General features: G+C 40.1%; 1 protein-coding gene across 2 annotated transcripts in view; it reads right to left on the bottom strand.

The window, feature by feature from the left end:
* Nucleotides 1-13,601, bottom strand: part of grin2ab (glutamate receptor, ionotropic, N-methyl D-aspartate 2A, b) — a 139,725-nt gene that overhangs the window by 95,621 nt on the left and 30,503 nt on the right. For both annotated transcript variants that reach the window (XM_061680087.1, XM_061680088.1), the window contains exon 3: nucleotides 1,387-1,611. In XM_061680087.1, the coding sequence (XP_061536071.1) occupies nucleotides 1,387-1,611 (225 nt within the window). The remainder of the gene's footprint in view (nucleotides 1-1,386; nucleotides 1,612-13,601) is intronic.

Below are 13,601 nucleotides of genomic sequence, written 5' to 3'. Positions count from 1 at the left end.
ATGAATAGGAGACTCTAAATTGCCCGTAGGTGTGAATGTGAGTGCAAATGGTTGTTTGTTTGTATGTGCCCTGCGATTGGCTGGCAACCAGTTCAGGGTGTACCCCGCCTCCTGCCCGATGACAGGTGGGATAGGCTCCAGCACGCCCGCGACCCTAGTGAGGAGAAGCGGCTCAGAAAATGGATGGATGGATCGTAATGCCCTCGCAGGTGGGTAAGGAGAGCTACAGTTGCCAATGCATTTTGAGCCAGGGTTGGGAAGATGACTTTGAAAATGTAGTTGGTTACAATTACAAGTTACCCTGTTGAAAATGTAATAGTTGTGTAACTATTTGAATTACTTTCTCAGAGTAATATAACAAATGAAATTTGAATACATTTTGATGATTTGATGATTTTTTTAATTTATTTTTGTGGGCTGCACATACAAGTTACGAGCTCGGTAACGGAAGGAATTTAACTTGTAAGTCAAGGTACCACCACTGTATATCAAGTCAACTTTTGCCATTCAAATGATTTTAATCCGTTCCAACCTGCAAAAAAAAGAGGTGGTTTTAATAAAGACAAATAGCACTAAATTGTATGAAAACATAATAAAAGGCAATGTAACTAAATAAATTGGTTTTATAAAATGTAATTACTGTAGTATTCGTGTGTTGGATGTGTGCCTTTTTGTCATTTTTTTTAAAATAATAGAAATAGCACTCTATAGTATTGTACTTAAACAAACTACATTACTGTACTTAAAAACATACAGTAATGGTATAATTAAATAGAATGTAAGGAATGAAACAGTTTTTGACACATTTTCTGCTTCAATTCAATTGATATTGTGCTCACACTGGTGTGTACACCTTGGCCACATGGGGGCTGTATAATACAGACGTACAGATATACATGGAGCCGGTCTCAACTCCTCAGTAAGCCGCAGTAACATTAGTCATTCTTAGCAGACGATAAAGAATATATGTCTGAGTATTGCTATATTAACTGTCTACATGTGTGGCTCCAACATTTGTGTTCAACGCCCCTAACCACTGCGATATTGATGCAAATTTTGCTAGCCCATCTATGGTATTTTCCATTATTTGGTAGCATTAAGCTGGTGGACTTTCAAATTTATGTGATTTGGTTAAATACATGCTTGTTGTGAAGTTCGCTGCCACAATTTTGCACACGTAACACAAATTTCTGCTTGCAAGTAAACGCAAAACATCGGCCGAACGATGGCTTATATCTCGAGTCACACGTAGGTCCAGTCACTCATAGCTCAAATCACCATTGTATTCCTCGTTTCATTACTTTTTAATTATTGATGTTTTTTTTAAGCCCAATTTTTGGAGCGTACTCTATACTAACTAAAAACCTAGGGGGCGCTACCCCTCACCTCTGTGATGATAGACTTGGGGTCAGTCTGGTTGACCCTCAAAGGTACCACCGATACGTCTAGGGCGTCGTCGGGCCTCCGGGGGGGATGCAGCTCCTGGTCCGTGACCAGCTGGGTCTGGCCCATCACCACGCCCACGCTGAGCCCCGGGGGCTTCTGGGAAGCGGCCAGCGATGCCCAATGGGAGAGGAGGAGCAGTATCCGCAACACTGCACACATCGTACCCTGCAAATACAAACAACACAACCGCAATGTGATTACGTACTTTGGAAGCCTAACCCAGGCTTGAAACTCAAATTTGAAACGAAAAAACTGTTTTGAAAACCTAACTTGAAACCACAACCCTCCATTGAAACCATAGTTGCAAAGCAAACTGTTGTTTGAAACCCTAATTTAGCCTTCAACCCGAACTTAAAATTTTAAGCTTGTCTTGAAACCCTGTTTGGAAAGCCTAACCCTGAGTTGAAACTATACTTTGAAACCCTAACCCTGGCTTGAAACCCTAAGCCTTGTTTGAATATCTAACCGAGATTTTAAACCCTTCTTTAAAATCGTTAACCTCCTGACCTGATACTGCTAACCCTGGAAACTCCCTGCACTTTATGTTTTTGTACTGAAATACTGAAATTTGGGAAAACTGTATTTACTGTGAAAAACTTCAGGGAGTTATTTATTTGTTAAAGTTTTCATTGAATGTTAAAAGACATGCTGCTCACTTGGAGCTCGCTGCACTTTTTGTTAGAAGTTTAAAACAAAGATGTCCGTCCATCCATCCATCCCTTTTCTGTACAGCTTATCCTCACAAGGGTCGCGGGCGTGCTGGAGCCTATCCCAGCTATCTTCGGGCGAGCGGCGGGGTACACCCTGAACTGGTCGCCAGCCATTCGCAGGGCACATATGAACAACCATTGGCACTCACATTCACACCTACGGGCAATTTAGAGTCTGCAATCAACCTTCCACGGATGTTTTTGGGATGTGGGAGGAAACCGGAGGGCCCGGAGAAAACCCACGCAGGCTGCTTAATAAGCATATGTTTAAAGGCATTTACTGTAAATTAAGTTAAGTGATGGAGTTTGTATTATTCAAAATTTTGACGCCAATATGTTCCCTTTTACTACAAATCGGCTCTAAATATCGGTTATTGGCCTCCTTGACCACTAATAATCGATATATGCCTATCATATCTCTAGATTCCATGCAATTTCTGCTTGTTCAGAATTGATCAAACCAAGCGGCATATGTTAAAAACGTCACTTTGGGTCCAGATGAGAAGAAGACCCCCAAAGCGCAAGTGGCTATGACTCACTTTGATATTACAGTTGTGAGGTACGGAGGATAAACAATGTGCCGCCTCTTCACAGGCAACTTTGCAGTAAATGACACCTTTGACAAGATAATGAGACATTAGCTCAGATTGATGCTGTTACACAGCACCTAAATCAACAAGCTTTATTACCCAGGCAACACATTGCATAGAAAGTAGGGCCCGACCGATATGGATTTTTTGAGGCCGATGCCGACTCCGATATTTGGCAGAATAATAGACAATTATTAAAAAATATATGTCATAAATAAAGGCGGCACGGTGGTCGACTGGTTAGATCGTCAGCCTCACAGTTCTGAGGTGCATGGTTCAATCCCCGGTCCCGCCTGTGTGGAGTTTGCATGTTCTCCCCGTGCCTGCGTGGGTTTTCTCCGGGCACTCCGGTTTCCTCCCACATCCCAAAAACATGCATGAATTGGAGACTCTAAATTGCCCGTAGGCATGACTGTGAGTGCGAATGGTTGTTTGTTTCTATGTGCCCTGCGATTGGCTGGCAACCAGTTCAGGGTGTACCCCGCCTCCTGCCCGATGACAGCTGGGATAGGCTCCAGCACGCCCGCGACCCAAGTGAGGAGAAGCGGCTCAGAAAATGGATGGATGGATGGATGGATGTCATGAATAAAGTAACTTATTTTCTGGTCCCCTAACCTTTACAACAACAATACTTTGTCCTTTAGTATTTGTTGAACTTTACAACAGAGAGGTATTTTCAAATACAAAAACATGCTAAAAAGCATAAACTGATGTATTTAACTTTAAATTTATTCAGTATATACGCAACATAATGAGTGAAGTTACAGGCAAAACAGTATGCACAATGTCCTTTAAAGTTGAATCGCATTTCTTATATTCCAGTTTTTTCTTTGCCATGACGTGTGACTTCAAAATAAAAAACAAGTGCCGCCATTCTCAGATTTCAAAATGTCATCTTTTACAGAGTTGTATTTTGAATATAAATTGTACAGAGACAGCGTTAAACTTGTTTTTAACCCATTCCCCAAAAACAAGTTTCCCGTCAAAACGTGTATGTCCACAGTTACACAAACGCTGAAATTTACCGGTACTTGGTATTGTTGTATGTTTCAATGTCATCGTCTTCTTATGTTGTAATGTGTTAGAAATAAATAAATAATCGGAAACAAATCTGTCAATTTTTGCCATTTTTGTTTGTTTGTTTGAATGTCATAATCTTTGTCTTATGTTGTAATGTGTTAATGCCCCAAAATAATATCTGAAAAAATATCTGCCACAATATATCTATTGCCACAATACCCAATTCCACCCTCAATTGGTTGCCAGCCAATCATAGGGCACATATTGAGAAGTAAGCATTCACGCCTATGGATAAATTCGTCAATGAAGTTAGCATGCATGCAAACTCCATTACAGACATGTTCCAATGACGATTCCAACTCAGAACTCCTGACTGCGAGGGAGACACGCTGACCACTATTCACCACGCAAACCGTATACTTGTTTTGAAACCTTACTTTGAAACCCTCAACATGGCAACACAGGTTTGGAACTTGCGAACACGGTCTTAAAACCCTCATGTGAAACCCTAATCCAGACTTGAAATCTTAATTTGAAACCTTAACAATTGTTTTAAACCATAATTTTAAACTTGGACTTGAAAACCTAATTTGAAACCCTAATTTCAAACTCTAACAAAGGCTTGAAAATATAATTTCAAACCTTTAACATTGTTTGAAACCACAACCCAGGCTTGAAACATTAACAAAGGCTTAAAACTCTAATTTAAAAACCTTTTCCAATACTTGAAGCAATTTGAAACCTGAACCCTTGTTTAAAACCCTAACCCAGGTTTAAAACCTTAATTTGAAGCCCTAACCAAGGATTGAAACCTTAATTTAAACCATTAACCCTGGTTTTAAACCTTCAATTTAAACCCTGACCACGGCTTGAGATCCTAATTTGAAACCTTAACCTTGGCTTGACACCTAATTTGAAATCCTAACCTAGGTTTGAAACCATAATTTCAAAATTTAAACATTGTTTGAGAACCCTCACACATGCTGGAAACTTTCATTTGAAATCTTAATCCATGTTTGGAACCCTAACTCAGGTTTAAAACCCTAATTTGAAACTGTAACTGTGTTTGAAATGCTAACCAAGACTTGAAACCCTAATTTGCAATCCAAAACCTTTCTTGAAACCCTATTTGACACCCTTACCCAGGCCCAAAACCTTAATTTGAAAGATTACTCCTTGTTTGAAACCAAAACCCAGGCTTTAAACCTTAATTTGAAACCTTAACCCTTGTTTAAAAACCAAATCCAAACTTAAAATATTAATTTGAAAACCTTAACCCGGGTTTGAAACTAATTTGAAATCTTAACCCTTATTTAATCCCCAACCCAAACTTGAAACCCTAATTTGAAAGCTTACCTAACCTTCGAGTACTTGTATTTAAGTGGCGGGAGGGTTCCGAGGAGGGTGCAGAAAACATTTGGCGCCGGCACAGAGAGGGCAAAAAAACTCATCTTGTTTGTTTGTTTCTTTTTTCTTTTTTTTTTAACTATCGTGTTTGTTGCAAACATGCTGATGCGGTTACAACTCGGACCCAAAAATGTGTGAAGAGAAGCAGATGAGTGGGCTAATAAATGCGCTGTGAAAAGGGCCGTCAGCGCAGCGAGAGCAAATGAAAGCGCCACGAGAATGCTGCGTTCCATCTCAGCCAATTTCCGACATGGCCGCAATCCGGCCGAGTCCAAGAAGAACAAATCCCGAAGGCGAAATTGGGAACCGATTATCTTTTTTTTCCTGCTAACTTAGTCAAACAATGTTCTTCTTGGTCTTGTTCCTTTGTTGCAAGCTGTCTTTGCGGCTGGCTTAGTGTACGTTTCTCATCAGTGTCATCTCACACCCGGCTGGTCTAATCAGGTCAGTTAGCTAGTGGAGTACCCGGCCTGCCGCCCGCAGACGAGCCCCGCGGCGCTCGTGCCACTTAGCATACGTCGCTAAATCAAACACCGCTACACTCATGTCCCTGAGAATTAGCATCAGCTCCACCCCGACGGCTCAACATTACGCAAGTTAGTGTCCTGGCTAATGGAAAAAGGACTTGTGAAATCAAACCCTGGCTTGAAACCCTACTTTCAAACATTTACCCTGGCTTGAAATCCCTATTTGAGACGTGGCTTGAAAACCCAACTCTGTCTTGAAAACCTAACTTGAAACCCCAATCCTATTTTGAAACCCTGACCCTGACTTGAAACCCTACTTTCAAACATTTACCCAGGTTTGGAAATCCCCATTTGAAACGTGGCTTGAAAACCCCATCTGCCTTTAAAACCTAACTTGAAACCCCAATCCTGTTTTAAAATCCCATTTTGAAACCCCAACTCTGACTTGAAACCCTACTGTGAACCCTAACCCTGGCTTGAAACCTTCGAAACCCTGGTTTGAAACCTGTCTTGAAACCCCAAGTCTACCTTGAAACTCTAATTTGAAAACCTAACCGTGTCTTAAAACGTATTTTGAAACCCGAACTCTGACTTGAAACCCTACATTCAAACCCCAACCCTGTCTTGAAACCCTGCTTTAAAACAGTAACCTCGACCTGAAACTCCCATTTGAAACTTTGCTTGAAACCATAGTACTGGATTGAAACCCTACTTTGAAACCATAACTTTCACTTCCACCCCTAAATTCAAACACTGTCCCTGCCTTGAAACCCTTCTTCGAAACACTAACCCTTACTTGAAGCCCTAAATTGAAACTCAAAGCCTTGTTAAAAACCCTAACTTGAAATCCAACTCTACCCTGAAATCCTACATTAAAACCCTAATACTGAGTTGAAATCAGAATCAGAATAAGAATCATCTTTATTTGCCAAGTATGTCCAAAAAACACACACGGAATTTGTCTCCGGTAGTTGGAACCGCTCTAGTACGACAACAGACAGTCAATTGACAGAGAACACTTTTGAGACATAAAGACATTGAGAAAAGGTCACTGAGCAATGAAGGGTTGCTAGTTATCTGGTAATGCTCAGAAGCATACTTTGTAAACCTAAACCCGTCTTTAAAACCAATCTTTAAACCCTAAGCCTGTTGTAAAACCCTCCTTTGAAACACGAACCTTAATTTAAAATCCTAATCCTGTCTTGAAACTGAAACACTTACCATGCCTTGAAACCCTGCTTCAAAACCTTTACCCTGTCTTGAAGCCCTACTGTGACAACCTAAAAGTGCTCTGAAATCCTAACCCTCGCATGAAACCCTACTTCGAAACCCTAAACCTGTCTTGAAATTCCTCTTTGAAACACTAACCCTGGCTTGTAATCCCCATTTGAATCCAGTTGTGACACTCTAAATCCATGTTGAAACTCCAATTCAAAACCTTAACCCGTTTGAAAACCAACTCTGAAACCCTAAATGTGGTTTGAAACCTGAACTGCTTCAAAATGCTAATCCTGGCTTGATTGATTCGCAAGTGAGTGCATGCAAGTGGTTGATTTAGTATCTTACAGTAATGGAAGTTAATTTCTTCCGCCGTATGCTCTGCTGCAGCGTGTTTATGATCATTTAAATGGATTTCGCCTCAGAGTACAGATTTGGCTCCCGCCAGTAAATTAGAGCCCGACAAAATTTTGCGAGAAGGATGGCGCTCCGTCAAAAACGCCGGGAGACGGCATTAGCGGCAACAGCTCGAGCGGGAAGATATTAGACGACATGATTGCTCAGCGTAAGCCAAACCCCGGGGTTTGTTTTCCCCCGAGCGCACACAAGCACATTTTTTGGTTCAGTGGCGTTACCCTTAACTCCGACCGGATAACACGCTGGCTGCAACGTATCGGTCCAAAATGTCATTATTTTATTCACGGCGACTGAAGCGCTTTCATTTGGCCATGAATTCCAAATCGGGCGCGTGGTTGCTCCCACCCAAGCCCAAAATATCCTTCAGTGAAACTCTTGCCCTTTAAAAACTCTCATTGTGCATCATAATCAAGACAATGCTGCTATTGCATGCTGAAGTTCACCCATCGCTTGTGCTCGTATTGAAATTCAATGGGAAAAAAAGAATAATACAGGATATATGCCTCTATTTAGGTGGAGGCATTTATTTGTAGTACATTTTTATAACAATATCTGAAAGACAGTCAACTCTAACATCTAAATGTGTACGATAGTGTTGCTGTACTGAAGTAAATTACACCTATTGCCATGTTAATGGAAAAAAAGTGGCTGTTTATTTGAGGGAGAAATTGATTTGAACAATTTTGCAATCTGACAAACTATCTCTTTAATGTCCGTATGTGAACAATCGCATCTATGACCAAAGGTTTATTATCAGGTTTTTTGTTTTTTTTCCTGATAAAGAAAAGTAGGTGTTTATTTGAGGGAGGCATCTACTAATTTTAAATTCATTTTAAAATAATATTTGACAGAATGTCAACTCTTTGTCCTTGTGTCAACAACAGCATCTATGAACGCAGGTAATTAAACTTACTACCATTTTTTTCCCCAAATAGGAAAAAACTGAGGCAACTATTTGATGAAGGCGTTTATTTGTAGAATTTTAGAATATCTGACAAACTAGCTAATGCCCACGTGTGAAAAATAGCGTCTATGAATTGAGGTACTGACAATAATAAGTATGCCTCACTTTTACTCTTTTTTTTTTTTTTTTTAAGTAGAAAAATCTTTATTGGAGAGAGGCCTTTATTTGCAATTTTTTTACACAAATATTTGACATTAACGCTTTAATATCTGCGTGAACTAGTCATCTGTGAACTGAGGGTAATTGCACTTACTACCCATTATTATGGTGAAAAAAAAGAAGGGGTTTATTTTTTTGCAAGGCGTTTAAAATAACATTTGACAGAATGTTAAGTCCGTGTGTGAACAACATCATCTATGAACTGAAATAATAGGATAGTTTCGACACGTTTTTTTCCTAATTGGAAAAAAGTAGGTATTTATTTGAGGGAGTCATCTACCTGTATTTATATATTTTTCAATAATATCGGACAGAATGTCAAATTTACAACAGCGTCTATGAACTTGAAGGAATTATACGTACTAGCAGTTTCAGAATAAGAATCATCTTTATTTTTATTTCTGATGGGAGGGGGATATGTGGGTGTTAATTGAGGGAGGCATTTATTTTTACATTTTTAGACTAATATCTAATGAACCAACTTTAATGTCTGTATGTGATCAATAGAATATATTATAATGACATAATTCCTAATTGGGGAAAAATAGGGGTCATCTTTGATACTGTACAGGGAACTCAAAACGAAGTAAATCATTAACCATCCTCACGTCCATCTGAGACTGCTTACATGCCTTGGTGGGCGTGGCTGTTTTTGGTTAGTAAAGGAGTTCAAAACTTTTGCAATTATTTTTTATTTTTTTTAAAATGTAAATAGCTGCAATTCCTCCTCCTCCGACCAGTTTCACAAAAAGTGTGAGAGTTCATCTGACTGGTGTGGCAAGATGCAGGCCAGGCCAACGTATTCACTTTGACTTAACCAGGTTTGATCTGTCTGACCTCTCACGAGGACCTGATATTTAAAAGTCCACATTTAAGGAATGGCCTCTAGTCTGAGGAAATGTGCTTTGCTACTTAAAGGAACAGTACATCCAGCAACCATTGGTATACTGTATATTCATTTTGCCGTCGTCAGATGTTTTGATTTAATTTGATGTCTTAATCCCCCGGCGGCCTCCCAAATCCAAACGCCGACACTCGTCAGATTTATCTCGATCTCCATGAAATGAGCATCGGATTTAGCGAGAAGGCGGCTAATTATCAGTAAACAGGAAGTGAATCGGGAGCTATAATGAGAGCGGGGCGTCAAGTCGGGAGAAAGAGATCGGGATATATTTTATGACGAGAGTTCCCTGTTGTAATGCTAATTGAAGGCAACCCTTGCGATGAAGCCAATGCAGTGGGATTCATTAAAGATATAAGAGCGAGACAGCCATCTTCTTGAGAGAGAAAAATAAAGCTGCAAAGCCGCAACTCCCCGGGCTTGTACGGCAAGTGCTGCACTTTTGGCAAGAAGCAGTGGACCGAGCCTCTTCAGCGCGATCCTCAATCTTGTCATCTATGCGTTCGCTTCTTTCTCTCTTTTTTTTTTTATGCTACTTGCATTTGCATGTCGAAGACGAGTGCACACTTTACCGATTGCATGCGAGCGACGTCTCGGTTGACAGGACAAACTTGCGGGACAGTTGTTTGATAAATAGTATGCATGCCATGTTGTGTGTTTGTTCAACAACAACAAGTTGATGAGATGAGCAAAGTTGGAGGTCTTGTTCTGAATAGTCAGTGGCCAGTGGCTAATGCAAAGCCAAGTGAGGCAGCAAAAGCTTATGTAGTGATCATATCCTGATACAATGTTGTTATCCTTTACAGTTTAGTATAAAAATTAAATATTTTGGTGATAAAATTGGGAATTTTTGGAATTATATTTTTGTGCATACATAATGTACAACAAGACTGTCTATACGCATATGTTTTTCCATATTGAAATGTTTTGTACTTTGTGTTTTAACACATCTAGATGTAAATACCATGGAATAAAAGCTGGAATTCTAAACTTTTGTCTCCTAATCATCTTTTGAACTGAAACCCAAATGTTTTCAATATACAACAAAACAAAACAAAAAAGGCCTTTGCCGTTCCAATACCTTTGGAAGGGATTGTATATGGTGATCATATTGTGACGAATTCTATAGTTATCCTCTGTAGTTATTAGTATTTTTTTAAAAGCCAATGTTTTATTGGCAATATGAAGAAAAGTATTTGTGTATTAATTTCTTGTGTATATTTACAATTGTTAACAGTTAATATTGTTAATGGTAAAATGAAGAAGTGTAATTTTGTATTCATATTTATTAATATCTCTATTTATTCTGAACCTGTTTTACATAATTTCCATATTTTGATGTACATTAGATGTTCTTTTTTTCTATTGAATATTTCAGTATCATCATGTAGTGATAATGTTGGAAAAATATTGTCAACTATTGCTAATCATCTCATCCAGCAAGGCAACACGCGCGCGCACACATAGAAACGTAGGGAATTAGTATTGTAGTCAGGATGCTGGTTGGGTCACCTTGAAATGGTGATGAGCTGTCATTTGTGGGACGTCAGCACTTTTGTGGAGAAGTTGAAATGAGCTCATAAGAGACATCTGAAAAAGATCTCATACGCCACCCGGGTTCAAACGTATACAGAACACAATCATTCTCTAAAGAGAACCAAAAAAAAATAATAATCATCTCCTGGGAGAGGTGTTTGTGATGAATGCGCTATAAAATATGAAAAAAGGGCCAACATTGATCGGTCAATGATGCTCCAGTTGTCGTTTGTCACTTCAGTGCCTAATTTAATCAAAATATGGAACCAATCGGGCAATAAATCTCAGCCGAGATGACAGCGAAATGCCCCAAAAGTGCTTCCATTTGGGCCGGATGAAAAACTTCACACCATCATCACGCGAGACTTGGGCAAATCGCTCAAAGTTACCCTATACATAAACTATGTGGAACATACTTGTATCCTAGCATCCTTGTGTGCTCGTAGACTTGTTTACCTGAGTCCTAGTGGACTGTGTGGGCACTTTCTAATGTGGGTGGAGCGTGGCGTTACATTTAGATGATAATCTTAATGATTTGCCATGAATCTGTACTTTTTATTATTTTAATCTGCACACCTTTTGGAGGATTTAGGGTAGTTTTATTAGAACAACAACAATTTTTTTTTTTGGGGGGGGGGGGGGTTATGGCAATGTCATTTTAGCTTGCATAACTTTAATAATTTCTGAACAAAAACAGGTAGTTCTAAAGTATTCGCATGTGTTGAGAATTTTTTTAGGATTGTTGTTCTTACTTTATAGTATTGAAGGAAATCACCACCTCTAAATTTTAATTCTTTGAATAAGCTTTCACTTGACATGAATGCATTATTTTTGAATAAGTGATGTAGGTGGTCAATTCGACTTTGTTCCCATGTGCTTCAGCAAAGGGGTATTTTGTTAATCTCAAAATCGGCATTGTGCCAGATTGAGGAGGAATGATATGGTGCAATCTGAGATTGTGTGGCTTTTCCACCAACCTGAAAAAGTGGCAGCAATAATCGGATTCGTAAAACAATTGTGGCGCTTGAGACGTGACCTGATAAATGAGAGGTCTGAAAGTTTGGTGCTATTGCAGTCTATCTGTTCTCGTTCCAGCCAAGATTGTTGTTCAACATTTGGATGTAACCATTTAATGAGGGACTGTATTTGGCTAGTTTTTCCTATTTATTTATTTATTTAATTCTTTTGTCCTGTTCGGCTTTTAGGTCAAGCAGAATGGAGGATCTCTATCCCTTTTATGCCGGAACAGTTTTACTGTTTCACAGTGGAGTTTTGAAGATGTCGCTGTGGTTTCTTAGAATTATGATTGATGTTTATTGAGAATCAGTCGATCAGTCGAACAGAACAACGTTTCTCGAGGGGAGAGAGAAACGAAGACAAAAGACAAAGCACTAATTGTAAACAGGATGATAAAAGTCAATCATTACATATCTACAATGAAACATTAGATATGAGTGTTGTATGGGGCTGTAGTGCTATACCCTGTGATGGAAGGACAGGACAAGGACAGGAGACGAAGCATGCAGGACAAGAGTCGTGAACCCGGCTGTACAACTTAAGTGTGGTGTGATTGACTGTAAATCATAAAAGTCTACAGGACGGAGTGTGAGTGAGGGGCTACCCGAGCAATTCGCATATTCATGAGTTATTTGTCGCACTAAGTGACACACACTCAGCGAAAAAGTCCCAGGGGTGTGTGCCTGCGGACACATGCAAGTGAATTGACACCGTTTCGCATGCACAAAGACTGACAGAAGTCCCCTTTAATTGCTGTGCCTGCATCACGGAGGCTGAGGACCCCACCCAATCAATCGAGGGGCGGGATTGGGCCCAGGGGTCCACCCGAGAGGAGCCCGGCGGACGGGACACGCCCCCCACCGAGGAGCCCCGACAACCGGCCACCCGGAGGAGGCTGCAGGGACCCAATGTCACCCGCCCAGTCAACCCCACCATTTTAAAGTGGCAGAGTCAAGCATTTGGAACCATTTTAATGTGAGTTTGAATGGGATGATTGAAAATAATTTGTGGTTAATTTGTGGTAACGTTTTATTATTTTCTTATTATTATTTATAGATATATGCTCTAAAAGTGAGATAGGTAGGCTGTTCCAACGTTTTAAATCCATCCATCCATCCATTTTCTGAGCCGCTTATCCTCACTAGGGTCGCGGGCGTGCTGTCCCAGCTGTCATCGGGCAGGAGGCGGGATACACCCTGAACTGGTTGCCAGCCAATCGCAGGGCACATACAAACAGACAACCATTTGCACTCACATGCACACCTACGGGCAATTTAGAGTCTCCAATTTATGCATGTTTTTTGGGATGTGGGAGGAAACCGGAGTGGCCGGAGAAAACCCACGCAGGCACAGGGAGAACATGCAAACTCCACACAGTCGGGGCCGGGGATTGAACCCGGGTCCTCAGAACTGTGAGGCTGACGCTCTAACCAGTCGTCCACCGTGCCGCCACGTTTTAAATCATCACAATTTTTTCCCAGTACAGGTATGTGATTTAAATTATTTAACTCGGTAAGTTTTGCTGAGATATTTAAGCCTAGATATTTGATATTCCCAGTCGGAATAAGAAAGTTTGGATTTTGGTCTGCAGGATTCCATGAGTTAGTCGTTATAGGGAGTATTATTGATTTTGACCAATTGATAGCATATTCTGATAATTGCGAAAATGTCTTAATGAGGTTAAAAACTGTTTGAAGTGATGCCTTGGGTTCTTGTAAATAAAGAAGGATATTATCTGCGTGAAGACTG

Source organism: Phycodurus eques, chromosome 6, assembly GCF_024500275.1.
Source record: "Phycodurus eques isolate BA_2022a chromosome 6, UOR_Pequ_1.1, whole genome shotgun sequence".
Classification (NCBI taxonomy): Eukaryota; Metazoa; Chordata; class Actinopteri; order Syngnathiformes; family Syngnathidae; genus Phycodurus; species Phycodurus eques.
Note: the sequence above shows the minus strand (reverse complement) of the source record. Positions and strands in the feature narration are given on the sequence as shown.